This window comes from Balaenoptera musculus, chromosome 1 (genome assembly GCF_009873245.2).
Source record: "Balaenoptera musculus isolate JJ_BM4_2016_0621 chromosome 1, mBalMus1.pri.v3, whole genome shotgun sequence".
NCBI lineage: Eukaryota > Metazoa > Chordata > Mammalia > Artiodactyla > Balaenopteridae > Balaenoptera > Balaenoptera musculus.
Window position 1 is genome coordinate 170,612,298 of NC_045785.1, and position 14,378 is coordinate 170,626,675.

The 14,378-nt window shown below is 37.9% G+C and overlaps 2 protein-coding genes across 3 annotated transcripts in view; one reads left to right on the top strand and one right to left on the bottom strand.

The window, feature by feature from the left end:
• Nucleotides 1-14,378, top strand: part of USH2A (usherin) — an 816,496-nt gene that overhangs the window by 794,283 nt on the left and 7,835 nt on the right. The window lies entirely within an intron of this gene.
• KCTD3 (potassium channel tetramerization domain containing 3) overlaps nucleotides 11,283-14,378 on the bottom strand; it is a 63,363-nt gene continuing 60,267 nt past the window's right edge. The window contains exons 16-18 of one of the 2 annotated variants that reach the window (XM_036853250.1): nucleotides 14,030-14,202; nucleotides 13,796-13,934; nucleotides 11,283-13,042 (exon numbers count right to left, since the gene is read on the bottom strand). In XM_036853250.1, coding sequence (XP_036709145.1) covers nucleotides 12,481-13,042; nucleotides 13,796-13,934; nucleotides 14,030-14,202 — 874 coding nt within the window. In that variant the 3' untranslated portion in view covers nucleotides 11,283-12,480. Of the gene's footprint in view, nucleotides 13,043-13,795; nucleotides 13,935-14,017; nucleotides 14,203-14,378 lie in introns of both variants that reach the window. The other variant, XM_036853239.1, reaches the window with a different exon arrangement.

Consider the following 14,378-nt stretch of genomic DNA (forward strand, 5'->3'; position numbering starts at 1 on the left):
TTCTGAATAATCTCTCAACCATCGATGAATTAGATGAATGTTAGAATCAACTGTAACACATTTTTCCAAAACATGAGTCCCAACCACCAGAGATTCAAATTTAGCAGGTAACCTCAGGTGACTCTGATATAGAAGCCTGGATGAGAAAGTCAGGAAAAGACCATAGGCTACTGAAACAGATGTGGGTTCACGAGGTGGCTCAGTAGCTAAGGAGCCTTATGGTGAAATTATTTATCCTCAGTGGGTCTTGGAGATCTCATTTTGAATGAGGATAACAATACTTATCCTAGGGATATGAAAATACTTGAGTGTTGTTTTGAAGTAATTTCAGAATTCCTGGAAAAACTTTTCATCATGAGAATTATAATTCTGTTGTTTTTCATCAATCACACGAAGTATATACATATTTCTTTTTTTCAATGTATTTGTTTTTTGAAGTTTCTTCTTGTAGTTGATTTCTAATCTCATAGTCTTGTGGTCAGAAAAGATACTTACGATTTCAATTTTCTTAAATTTACCAAGGCTTGCTTTGTGGCCCAGCATGTGATCTATCCTGGAGAATGTTCCATGTGCACTTGAGAAGAATGTGTACTCTGCTGTTTTTGGATGGAATGCTCTATAAATATCAATTAAGTCCATCTGGTCTAATGCATCATTTAAGGCCTGTGTTTCTTATTGCTTTTCTGTCTGGATGATTTGTCCATTTAGGTAAGTGGGGTGTTCAATTACCCCTGTATTATTGTGTTACTGTTGATTTCTCCTTTTATGTTTGTTAACATTTGCCCCATATATTGAAGGGCTCCTGTGTTGGGTGCACATATATTTACAATTGTTGTATCTTCTTGGAATCATCCCTTGATCATTATGTAGTGTCCTTTGTTGTCTCTTGTAACAGTCTTTATTTTAAAGTCTATTTTTCTGATATGAGTATTGCTACTCCTGCTTTCTTTTGATTTCCATTTGCATGGAATACCTTTTACCAATCCCTCACTTTCAGTCTATGTGTCTCTAGATCTGAAGTGGGTCTCTTGTAGACAGCATATATACGGGTCTTGTGTTTGTATCCATTCACCCAGTCTATGTCTTTTGGTTGGAGCATTTACTCCATTTATATTTAAGGTAATTTTCTATATGTATATTCTTATTGCCATTTTGTTATTATTTTGGACTTGTTTTTGTAGATCTTTTTTCTTCCTTTCCTCTTTTGTCTTCTTGTGATTTAATGACTATCTTTAGTGTTGTGTTTGGATTTCTTTTTCATGTGTATATTATAGATTTTTCTTTGGTGGTTACCATGAGGTTTTGATATAGCAGTCTATATATATGTACATGATTGTTTCAAGTTGCTGATCTCTTAATTTCAAATGCATTTCCAATATCCTGCACTTGTACTCTCTTCTCATGATTACTGGTTTTGATGTTATATCTGTGTGTGAGTGATTTCCTACCTTTACTATATTTTTGCCTTTACCAGTGAGCTTTCCCATTTCATAATTTTCTTGTTTCTAGTTGTGGCCTTTTCTTTTCCACTTACAGAAGTTCCTTTAGCATTTGTTGTAAAGCTGGTTTGGTGGTGCTGAATTCTTTTAGCTTTTGCTTGTCTGTAAAGCTTTTTATTTCTCTGTCAAATATGAAGAAGAGCATTGCTGGGTAGAGTATTCTTCGTTGTAGGTTTTCCCCTTTCATCACTTTAAATATATTGTACCTTCTGGCCTGCAGAGTTTCCACTGAAAAATCAGTTGATAGTCTTATGGGTATTCCCTTGTATGTTATTTGTTGCTTTTCCTTTGTTGCTTTTAATAATTTGTCTTTCAATTTTATCAATTTGATTACTATGTGTCTCGGCATGTTCCTCCTTGGGTTTATCCTTTATGGCACCTTCTGTGCTGGGTGACTGTTTCCTTTCCCGTGTTAGGGAAGTTTCCAGCTATTATCTCTTCAAATATTTTCTCAGGCCCTTTCCCTCTTCTCCTTCTGGAACCCCTATAATGCAAATATTGGTGCATTTAATGTTGTCCCAGAGGTCTCTTAGACTGTCCTCTTTTCATTTTGTTCTTTTTTTGTTTGTTTGTTTGTTTTATTTATTTATTTATTTATTTATTTATTTATTTTTTTTATTCACACACACACACACTGTATTTTATTTTTACAAGACATAAATAGACTGACACCAAGCATTGTACATGAATGACCACAACAAAAGCAACAATGATTGCAATTACCAAACATGAAACACACTCATACTATGTCATAATATTGACATTCAGTCCAGTAATCCTCCACTGTAACAGCTCCTTTACTTTGCAGTGAAAATTGATTTGTATATTCTTTGCCTCTGAGTCCTTGTGGGATTTTTTTTTTTTTTTTAAATTCAGACAGAAAGTCACAAAAATTATACTCATCCTCATCAGTTCACTCAGTCCCATGTAATTAATTTTTTTTTCATCTTGATCTTTTGTTAGCACTTTTATGAGTTCATCAGTTTTTCATTAGAGTTCTGAAAATGCTTATTCATTCAGTTCAGCAGTACAGTCAGTTACCAGAAACCTGTACTTGTCAGAGTCTTTTCCATGAATTTCTTGAAGATGAAACCCTTTTATAGGAACATATTTGCAAAATCATCAGAGTACACCCAGAACTGTCTGTAAATGACAAAAGACTTAAAAATGACCACGGTTAAAGATTTGATGAAAGTTCATACTAATGCAGTTGACAAGAAAATTAGTTATTTCTGAGATATACATTTTAAAGTAATAACTAGGATTATTACTTATAACATTATACCAGAACATATAAGATTTTTAGAAATTTCATGTAATGTCTGAAACATTTATATTAACATATTTCCATACATATTTCCATACAAATACAAATATAAGATTTTTAGAAATTTCATGTAATGTCTGAAACATTTATATTAACATATTTCCATACATATTTCCATACAAATACAAATATAAGATTTTTAGAAATTTCATGTAATGCCTGAAACATTTATATTAACATATTTCCATACAAATAACCCAATGAAAGTTTAGTATTAGTTGTTTTGTTTGTTTTTTTATACTGCAGGTTCTTATTAGGCATCAGTTTCATACACATCAGTGTATACATGTCCATCCCAATTGCCCAATCCAGCACACCACCATCCCCACCTCACCGCAGTTTTCCCCCCTTGGTGTCCATATGACCATTCTCTACATTTGTGTCTCAACTTCTGCCCTGCAAACTGGCTCATCTGTACCATTTTTCTAGGTTCCGCATACATGCATTAATATACGATATTTGTTTTTCTCTTTCTGACTTACTTCACTCTGTATGACAGTCTCTAGATCCATCCATGTCTCAACAAATGACTCAGTTTCGTTCCTTTTTATGGCTGAGTAATATTCCATTGTATATATGTACCACAACTTCTTTATCCATTCGTCTGTTGATGGGCATTTAGGTTGCTTCCATGACCTGGCTATTGTAAATAGTGCTGCAATGAACATTCGGGTGCATGTGACTTTTTGAATTACGGTTTTCTCTGGGTATATGCCCAGTAGTGGGATTGCTGGGTCATATGGTAATTCTATTTTTAGTTTTTTAAGGAACCTCCATACTGTTCTCCATAGTGGCTGTATCAATTTACATTCCCACCAACAGTGCAAGAGGGTTCCCTTTTCTCCACACCCTCTCCAGCATTTGTTGTTTGTAGATTTTCTGATGATGCCCATTCTAACAGGAGTGAGGTGATACCTCATTGTAGTTTTGATTTGCATTTCTCTAATAATTAGTGATGTTGAGCATCTTTTCATGTGCTTCGTGGCCATCTGTATGTCTTCTTTGGAGAAATGTCTATTTAGGTCTTCTGCCCATTTTTGGATTGGGGTGTTTGTTTCTTTGATATTGAGCTGAATGAGCTGTTTATATATTTTGGAGATTAATCCTTTGTCCGTTGATTCATTTGCAAATATTTTCTCCCATTCTGAGGGTTGTCTTTTCGTCTTGTTTATGGTTTCCTTTGCTGTGCAAAAGCTTTGAAGTTTCATTAGGTCCCATTTGTTTATTTTTGTTTTTATTTCCATTACTCTAGGAGGTGGATCAAAAAAGATCTTGCTGTGATTTATGTCAAAGAGTGTTCTTCCTATGTTTTCCTCTAAGAGTTTTATAGTGTCCAGTCTTATATTTAGGTCTCTAATCCATTTTGAGTTTATTTTTGTGTATGGTGTTAGGGAGTATTCTAATTTCATTCTTTTACATGTAGCTGTCCAGTTTTCCCAGCACCACTTATTGAAGAGACTGTCTTTTCTCCATTGTATATCTTTGCCTCCTTTGTCATAGATTAGTTGACCATAGGTGCGTGGGTTAATCTCTGGGCTTTCTATCTTGTTCCATTGATCTATGTTTCTGTTTTTGTGCCAGTACCATACTGTCTTGATTACTGTAGCTTTGTAGTATAGTCTGAAGTCTGGGAGTCTGATTCCTCCAGCTCCATTTTTTTCCCTCAAGACTGCTTTGGCTATTCGGGGTCTTTTGTGTCTCCATACAAATTTTAAGATGATTTGTTCTAGCTCCGTAAAAAATGCCATTGGTAATTTGATAGGGATTGCATTGAATCTGTAGATTGCTTTGGGTAGTATACTCATTTTCACAATGTTGATTCTTCCAATCCAAGAACATGGTATATCTCTCCATCTGTTGGTATCATCTTTAATTTCTTTCATCAGTGTCTTATAGTTTTCTGCATACAGGTCTTTCGTCTCCCTAGGTAGGTTTATTCCTAGGTATTTTATTCTTTTTGTTGCAATGGTAAATGGGAGTGTTTCCATAATTTCTCTTTCAGATTTTTCATCATTAGTGTATAGGAATGCAAGAGATTTCTGTGCATTAATTTTGTATCCTGCAACTTTACCATATTCATTAATCAGCTCTAGCAGTTTTCTGGTGGCAGTTTTAGGATTCTCTATGTATAGTATCATGTCATCCGCAAACAGTGACAGTTTTACTTCTTCTTTTCCAATTTGTATTCCTTTTATTTCTTTTTCTTCTCTGATTGCCGTGGCTAGGACTTCCAGAACTATGTTGAATAATAGTGGTGAGAGTGGACATCCTTGTCTCGTTCCTGATCTTAGAGGAAATGCTTTCAGTTTTTCACCATTGAGAATGATGTTTGCTGTGGGTTTGTCATATATGGCCTTTATTATGTTGAGGTAGGTTCCCTCTATGCCCACTTTCTGGAGAGTTTTTATCAGAAATGGGTGTTGAATTTTGTCAAAAGCTTTTTCTGCATCTATTGAGATGATCATATGGTTTTTATTCTTCAATTTGTTAATATGGTGTATCACATTGATTGATTTGCGTATATTGAAGAATCCTTGCATCCCTGGGATAAATCCCACTTGATCGTGGTGTATGATCCTTTTAATGTGTTGCTGGATTCTGTTTGCTAGTATTTTGTTGAGGATTTTTGCATCTATATTCATCAGTGATATTGGTCTGTAATTTTCTTTTTTTGTAGTGTCTTTGTCTGGTTTTGGTATCAGGGTGATGGTGGCCTCATAGAATGAGTTTGGGAGTGTTCCTTCCTCTGCAATTTTTTGGAAGAGTTTGAGAAGGATGGGTGTTAGCTCTTCTCTAAATGTTTGATAGAATTCACCTGTGAAGCCATCTGGTCCTGGACTTTTGTTTGTTGGAAGATTTTTAATCACAGTTTCAATTTCATTACTTGTGATTGGTCTGTTCATATTTTCTGTTTCTTCCTGATTCAGTCTGGGAAGGTTATACCTTTCTAAGAATTTGTCCATTTCTTCCAGGTTGTCCATTTTATTGGCATAAAGTTGCTTGTAGTAGTCTCTTAGGATGCTTTGTATTTCTGTGGTGTCTGTTGTAACTTCTCCTTTTTCATTTCTGATTTTATTGATTTGAGTCCTCTCCCTCTTTTTCTTGATGAGTCTGGCTAATGGCTTATCAATTTTGTTTATCTTCTCAAAGAACCAACTTTTAGTTTTATTGATCTTTGCTATTGTTTTCTTTGTTTCTATTTCATTTATTTCTGCTCTGATCTTTATGATTTCTTTCCTTCTGCTAACTTTGGGTTTTGTTTGTTCTTCTTTCTCTAGTTTCTTTAGGTGTAAGGTTAGATTGTTTACTTGAGATTTTTCTTGTTTCTTTAGGTAGGCTTGTATAGCTATAAACTTCCCTCTTAGAACCGCTTTTGCTGCATCCCATAGGTTTTGGGTCGTCGTGTTTTCATTGTCATTTGTCTCTAGGTATTTTTTGATTTCCTCTTTGATTTCTTCAGTGATCTCTTGGTTATTTAGTAACGTATTGTTTAGCCTCCATGTGTTTGTCCTTTTTACGTTTTTTTCCCTGTAATTCATTTCTAATCTCATAGCGTTGTGGTCAGAAAAGATGCTTGATATGATTTCAATTTTCTTAAATTTACTGAGGCTTGATTTGTGACCCAAGATGTGATCTATCCTGGAGAATGTTCCGTGCGCACTTGAGAAGAACGTGTAATCTGCTGTTTTTGGATGGAATGTCCTATATATATCAATTAAATCTATCTGGTCTATTGTGTCATTTAAAGCTTCTGTTTCCTTATTTATTTTCATTTTGGATGATCTGTCCATTGGTGTAAGTGAGGTGTTAAAGTCCCCCACTATTATTGTGTTACTGTCGATTTCCTCTTTTATAGCTGTTAGCAGTTGCCTTATGTATTGAGGTGCTCCTATGTTGGGTGCATATATATTTATAATTGTTATATCTTCTTCTTGGATTGATCCCTGGATCATTATGTAGTGTCCTTCCTTGTCTCTTGTAACATTCTTTATTTTAAAGTCTATTTTATCTGATATGAGTATAGCTACTCCAGCTTTCTTTTGATTTCCATTTGCATGGAATATCTTTTTCCATCCCCTCACTTTCAGTCTGTATGTGTCCCTAGGTCTAAAGTGGGTCTCTTGTAGACAGCATATATATGGGTCTTGTTTTTGTATCCATTCAGCCAGTCTATGTCTTTTGGTTGGGGCATTTAATCCATTCACGTTTAAGGTAATTACCGATATGTATGTTCCTATGACCATTTTCTTAATTGTTTTGGGTTTGTCTTTGTAGGTCCTTTTCTTCTCTTGTGTTTCCCACTTAGAGAAGTTCCTTTAGCATTTGTTGTAGAGCTGGTTTGGTGGTGCTGAATTCTCTTAGCTTTTGCTTGTCTGCAAAGCTTTTGATTTCTCCATCAAATCTAAATGAGATCCTTGCCGGGTAGAGTAATCTTGGTTGTAGGTTCTTCCCTTTCATCACTTTAAGTATATCATGCCACTCCCTTCTGGCTTGCAGAGTTTCTGCTGAGAAATCAGCTGTTAACCTTATGGGAGTTCCCTTGTATGTTATTTGTCGTTTTTCCCTTGCTGCTTTCAATAATTTTTCTTTGTCTTTAATTTTTGCCACTTTGATTACTATGTGTCTCGGCGTGTTTCTCCTTGGGTTTATTCTGTATGGGACTCTCTGCGCTTCCTGGACTTGGGTGGCTATTTCCTTTCCCATGTTAGGGAAGTTTTCGACTATAATCTCTTCAAATATTTTCTCTGGTCCTTTCTCTCTCTCTTCTCCTTCTGGGACCCCTATAATGCGAATGTTGTTGCGTTTAATGTTGTCCCAGAGGTCTCTTAGGCTGTCTTCATTTCTTTTCATTCTTTTTTCTTTAGTCTGTTCTGCAGCAGTGAATTCCACCATTCTGTCTTCCAGGTCACTTATCCGTTCTTCTGCCTCAGTTATTCTGCTATTGATTCCTTCTAGTGTAGTTTTCATTTCAGTTATTGTATTGGTGATCTCTGTTTGTTTGTTCTTTAATTCTTCTAGGTCTTTGTTAATCATTTCTTGCATCTTCTCAATCTTTGCCTCCATTCTTATTCCGAGGTCCTGGATCATCTTCACTATCATTATTCTGAATTCTTTTTCTGGAAGGTTGCCTATCTCCACTTCATTTAGTTGTTTTTCTGGGGTTTTTTCTTGTTCCTTCATCTGGTGCATAGCCCTCTGCCTTTTCATCTTCTCTATCTTTCTGTAACTGTGGTTTTTGGTCCACAGGCTGCAGGATCGTAGTTTTTCTTGCTTCTGTTGTCTGCCCTCTGGTGGTTGAGGCTATCTAAGAGGCTTGATGGGATGCTCTGGTGGTGGGTAGAGCTGACTGTTGCTGTGGCGGTCAGAGCTCAGTAAAACCTTAATCCACTTGACTGTTGATGGGTGGGGCTGGGTTCCCTCCCTGTTGCTGTGGCGGTCAGAGCTCAGTAAAACCTTAATCCACTTGACTGTTGATGGGTGGGGCTGGGTTCCCTCCCTGTTGGTTGTTTTGCCTGAGGCAACCCAACACTGGAGCCTACCGGTGCTCTTTGGTGGGGTCAATGGCAGACTCTGGGAGGGCTCACGCCAAGGAGAACTTCCCAGAGCCTCTGCTGCCAGTGTCCTTATCCCCACGGTGAAACAGAGCCACCACTCGCCTCTGCAGGAGACCCCCCAACACCAGCAGGTAGGTCCGGTTCAGTCTCCCCCAGGGTCACTGCTCCTTCCCCTGGGTCCCGATGCACACATTACTTTGTGTGTGCCCTCCAAGAGTGGGGTCTCTGTTTCCCCCAGTCCTGTCAAAGTCCTGCAATCAATTCCCTCTAGGCTTCAAAGTCTGATTCTCTAGGAATTCCTCCTCCCGTTGCCGGACCCCCAGGTTGGGAAGCCTGATGCGGGGCTCAGAACCTTCACTCCAGTGGGTGGAATTCTGTGGTATAAGTGTTCGCCAGTCCGTGAGTCACCCACCCAGCAGTTATGGGATTTGATTTTACTCTGATTGCGCCCCTCCTACCGTCTCACTGTGGCTTCTCCTCTGTCCTTGGACGCGGGGTATCCTCCTTGGTGAAGTCCAGGGTCTTCCTGTCAATGATTGTCCAGCAGCCAGTGGTGATTCTGGTGCTCTCGCAAGAGGGAGTGAGAGCACGTCCTTCTACTCCGCCATCTTGGTTAATCCCTCATTTTGTTCTTTATTCTGTTCCACAGCAGTGATTTCCACCATTCTGCCTTCCAGCTCACTTATCCATTCTTCTGTCTCATTTATTCTATTGATTCCTTCTAGTTCATCTGTTTATTCTTTAGATTTTTCTAGCTCTTTGTTAAACATTTCTTGTGTCTTCTCGGTCTGTGACTCCATTCTTTTCCTGAGTTCTTGGATCATCTTTACAATCATTACTCTGAACTCTTTCTCAGGTAGATTGGCTATCTCCATTTCACTCAGTTGTTCTTCAGGGATTTTATCTTGTTCCTTCGTCTGGTACATATTCCTTTGCTGTCTCATTTTGTTTAAATTTCTATTTGTATTTTTACATATGTAGTAGCTTAGTTATGGTCCCAAACCTTGGAGAAGTGGCCCCCTGTAGGGGATGTCCTATGTGTCCCAGCAGTACACTCCCCTCTTGTCACCCAAGGGCCAGGGGCCAGTTGGTCCCAGGGTAGGTTCTGATCTGTGCTGTGGACTCAGTTCTACAGGCTGCAAGACTGTAGTTTCCTTGCTTCTGGTGTCTGCTCCCTAGTGGGTGAGAATGGTAGAGAGGTTTGTGTGGGCTTCCTGGTGGGAAGGGCTGGTGCCTCCCCACTGGTGGGTGGAGCTGGGTCTTGGCCCTCTGGTGGGCCGAGCCCTGTCAAGCGGTGTGTCTAGAGGTGGCTGTGAGTCCAGAAGTCTTTAGGCAACCTGTCTGCTGATAGGTGGGGCTCTTTCCCACCCTGTTGGTTGTTTGGCCCGAGGCATCCCAGCACTGGAGCTTACAGGCTGTTGGGTGGGGCAGGGTCTTGGTGCCAAGGACTCGAAATGTCTGACTCCATCCAGAGTTCACAAAGGTCCCCACATCTGCCACCAGCTTTTATGACCCCCGAGAGCCACAGCTGCCCCTGCCTCCCCAGGAGACGCTCCAAGACTAGCAGGTAGGTCTGGCCGAGGTTCCTATGGACTCACGGCTTTTGCCCTGGGACCTGGTGAGTGTGGGACCTTGTATGCACCCTCTAAGAGTGGAGTGCCTATTTCCCCCAGTCCTGTGGAGCTCCTGCAATCAAGCCCCACAGGCCTTCAAAGGCAAATGCTCTAGAGGCGCCTCCTCCCAATGACTGACCCCTAGGCTAGGGAGCCTGGCGTGGGGCTCAGAGCTCTCACTCCTGCAGGAGAAGTTCTGTGATATAATTATTCTCCAGTTTGTGGGTTGTCCACCTGGGTGGTATGGGATTTGATTATATTGTGAGTGCACCCCTCCTACTGTCTCATGATTTCTTATGTCTTTCTTTGGATGTAGAATTTTTGGGTGGGTTCGGGGGAGATTCTAGTCTTTTTTACTGATGGTTTTTCAGCAGTTAATTGTGATTTTGGTGTGCCCATGAGAGGAGGGTGAGCTCAAGGTCCTCCAACTCCACCATCTTGTCTGAAAATCTCTGTTCACAGTTCTGGAGGCTGCAAGTCTGAAATCAAGGTGCTGTCAGGGTTGGTTTCTGGTGAGAGTGCTCTTGTAGGTGGCCATCTTCTGAGTCCTCACATGGCCTTTTTTCTAAAATCTTCCTATTCTTCCTTACAATGATGGACAGTGTTAAAGATGTTCCTGTTCTCCTAAGAAGTGAAAGAAGTTCACACAGCACAGGTGAGGAAGAGAGGAGGTTGCGGCATGCAGGTGGCTTCGGAGGGTTTTTTTCTCCTTTCAGTCTCAAAAACTCCAATAAGGTAATTATCCCTGCTATGCCTAAGTTTTTTCATTATAATCTGCTCAAGGTTACAAGTTAAGTGCCAGAGTAGACTCAAATTCCCGCTATAACAACATCAAGGTTCAAGCTCTTGTTAAGTGAAAGAGAAAAGATTTGTAGTATAATGCAAATATAGTACAGAATAATGGTATAGTGAATTGCCTTTTTATGAGATTTTACTATATAATAATTCTTTAAAAAAAACTTCCAGTGGCCTTTTACTCTAGGAAAAGATTGGGTAAACAAACACTCAATTTGTAAAGTTTTCTTACTTGCCCACCCAACTTTTACACGAGTATGATAATGAGAAAGAAGGGTGTAAGAGATAATTACAATCCTTAGTAATAATGAAATTATGCTTTGCCTAACAAACAATATTTCCCCTCACTGGTAATACACGTTAGTTTTCATACATATAAATTGCTTCTGCTCCCATTCCCCTTTTTAATTATGGGAAAAAGCAAAGACATGAACAAACTCATGGTAGGTGCACTTTAAACAGGATAACTGTTCCTTAAATAACTGAAAACACATAGTCTTAATCACTTTTATTTGACTTGACAAATAAATACAAGAGAATGGCTGTGAAACCACTGGCAATATAGTAAACGTTAAAGAATTTATTTTGACTTGATCCACTTATATTTCTCAGAATGGGAATATATACATTATTCACCAATAAATGCTTAATGCTTTAAATTTACAATTACCTTATTATTTGCAGAAACTTGGAAATCATTCCAATTAAATGGAAAAAAAAAATACAAAAATTTTTTTGTTCTTATAATTCAAAATATATTTAAAATATTTCTACAGCAGCCAAAACCTTTAACCGAAAAATTCAGAACTGCAGTCTCAAGCTTAACAAAATGGCCACATTCTAATTTAATTAATAATTATCATCTTGATGATTAACACAGGAAAAAAAATATGGTGGCTCCTAAAACAAGGCAGACTAGCAACAGGTACAGTTTTCCTTTGTGGGCACTCAAAGCTGTCTTTCTTTATTATTTCTTTATTTTTATTTCATCTGTTCAAACACAGACAATTGCTCCAACTTTAAAGAAAGTTTAAATTGACTTTCGACCAATTTAATATTTAATATTGGTGATGCTAAGATTTAAGAACTCCAACAATGAGAATCAGAAAATGACCACAATTAAAATAAAATTATCCTAAAGGACTTCCTACTACACAGAGTAATCATCTGGTATTCAATAGTGTTTTTGAATTACATATTTTTTCACAAACATAGCACCTCATTAAATACCTGGTAAACCACTTTGCAATCACAATAAGGGTTGGGAGACTAAGCTCCAAAGAGAATTATGTAATTCACTTAATATAACATTGCAAGACAAATCTCAGGCATAATCAACATTAGGAATGCAGTCTGTTGGTTCCCACACTCTAAGGGGATGCTCATCTATATGGGCACCATCTTATTAAGACATGGTACTATGCTTCCAAAATCCACAGAGTAAACATTGAAATAGACTCCTGCTTTACAAATGATCTAGTAAATGTGCCTGTAAAACTAAAAAAAATTTCCAAAAGATCTGAAGAGATGATATGGTTATTTTATCTCCTTACCGCAGGTAATTCTGTCAAAAAGATACTGAATGAAGTCCAATCTTAATTTGTAAAGTTTTGGTGTAAAAGCTAATGTATTGAAATCCAGTAAAGTTTAACTCTCATCTAAATTAATGAAACTACTCATTTTCTGAGTTTTCACAAGCTGTACTCTTGACCTGAAGAATCACTTTTTTTGTGCCGAGGAGATGGAGTAGTCTTTGTAGGAGATGGGGATGCAGTACCAGGTGAGTCAGTTCCTCCATCAGAGGTACTTGGTGATGATGCCAGGTGGGGGACTTTCTTTCTTCCAAGGAATCCTCCTCCTTCAAATCCTCCTTTCTTCCGTAACTCCACTTTATTTTCATTTTCATCTTCTGATGACCTTTTCTTGGGTTCTAGAAAACCTTCAGCTATTTTATGCACCTCCACTCCACTATCTGATTCTCTCAAACTTTTAACTTCTGTTCCAGGAGACTTTCTCTCATACACATTACATTCCCCTGTTGCCCGCTTCACTTCAGCTTGTATTGGACCCAAGTTACCATTTTCAGGGACAGCTCTTTCTACATTTCTGTTCAAGTTCACAGTCTGGAAGTCCCTGTAACTGTGAAAGCTCTCAGTCCTCCTTGCTCTTGCTAACAAGGGACTTTCTCTGTAAGGCCTCATGGAACCATAAGTAGCTGCTTCATGGATGGTTTCATGGTGCTGGAGCTGAAGACTGAAATACAGTTAATAATTACAGCTCACATTTCTTTCTGGGATTTTTCAGGGGCACATCTCATTAATTAAACTACCACTTAAAACATAAATTTTATAATGACTACTATGTCCTTATTTATATATATAAAAATGTATTTTAAGCACGCTATATACTGTATGTGTGTGTACAAAATTAACAATGCAAATAATACATATATATTCGCAATGAAGCTAGATTTTTGAATAGCTGAAAAAAGCTGGGGAAAACACCTTTAAAACCAATGTGGAACCAACACAGTTTCAGTATTTGGCCCTTAACTCAGATTTTGGAATTTTAAAAAAATATGGTTAACTAAAACAATATACTAAGGCATTATGTACTTTTAATACAATGACAAAATAAGATTAGACAAGATAATGTAATCATTTTTATTAATATGTCCCTAGGCAATAGGAACACCAGTTCCACATACCATCTAAGGGGACATGTGATTTTTCTAATTTCCTTTGAATGAATTCTTGATCACATAATTAATAGGCATCCAAATTGGCAGCAATTCACAAAATAAGTTAAAGGGCAAAAAATGTTTTTTTATGAAAAGAAACTTATGCATATAGATGAGAAATTTAGTAAAAAGAAAATTAAAAAATTGAATAGCAACATAAAGTATGAATTTAAAATGTACTTTGAAAAATTTGGCTTTAAAGAACTATGTGATTACAATAGCTCAGCCAATTTTCCCAAAGCAATCAATTCAGCTCTTTAACCTACCTAGAATTTGATTCACGAAGACGGCTATGCTGAACCACAGAAGTTGCTGGACTGATGTTAGGAGTAGCACAGCGAGATGTGCTCAGATCACACTGATCCAGTAATTTGAGTAGCTCCTCTTCAGTCGGACCACCTACATCTTAGGAAAACATACATCACTACAGTCAATCACTTATGTCAAAAGCCTACCCTGTGCCAAACACCTTTCCATATGGAACCTACCCTTATCCTCACTTTTGTTAACCATATCCATGGCAGTGGTCAGATCCCACATCTGAATGCTGCCGTTTGTGTGGCCTGTGAACAAGTAGCGCCTTGGCCTTGAGCCCATCCTACTGGAGCCCTCACATTCTCTCACTGTAAATGAGGATATTGTAGTACAGTCAACAGCTTGGATCTCACAGATTCTGCAAAAGATATTGTACAGTTGTAAACCATGAGGAACAAATTACATTTTATAATTCAGATTTTTAAATTAATTAATTGTCTCTTTGCAAAGTTACAGTTGACTCTTCCACATATATAAAACAGATTTAAAGGAGTCAAAGAAAGTCAACAGGAATAAAATTCAAGCCTTGTATTC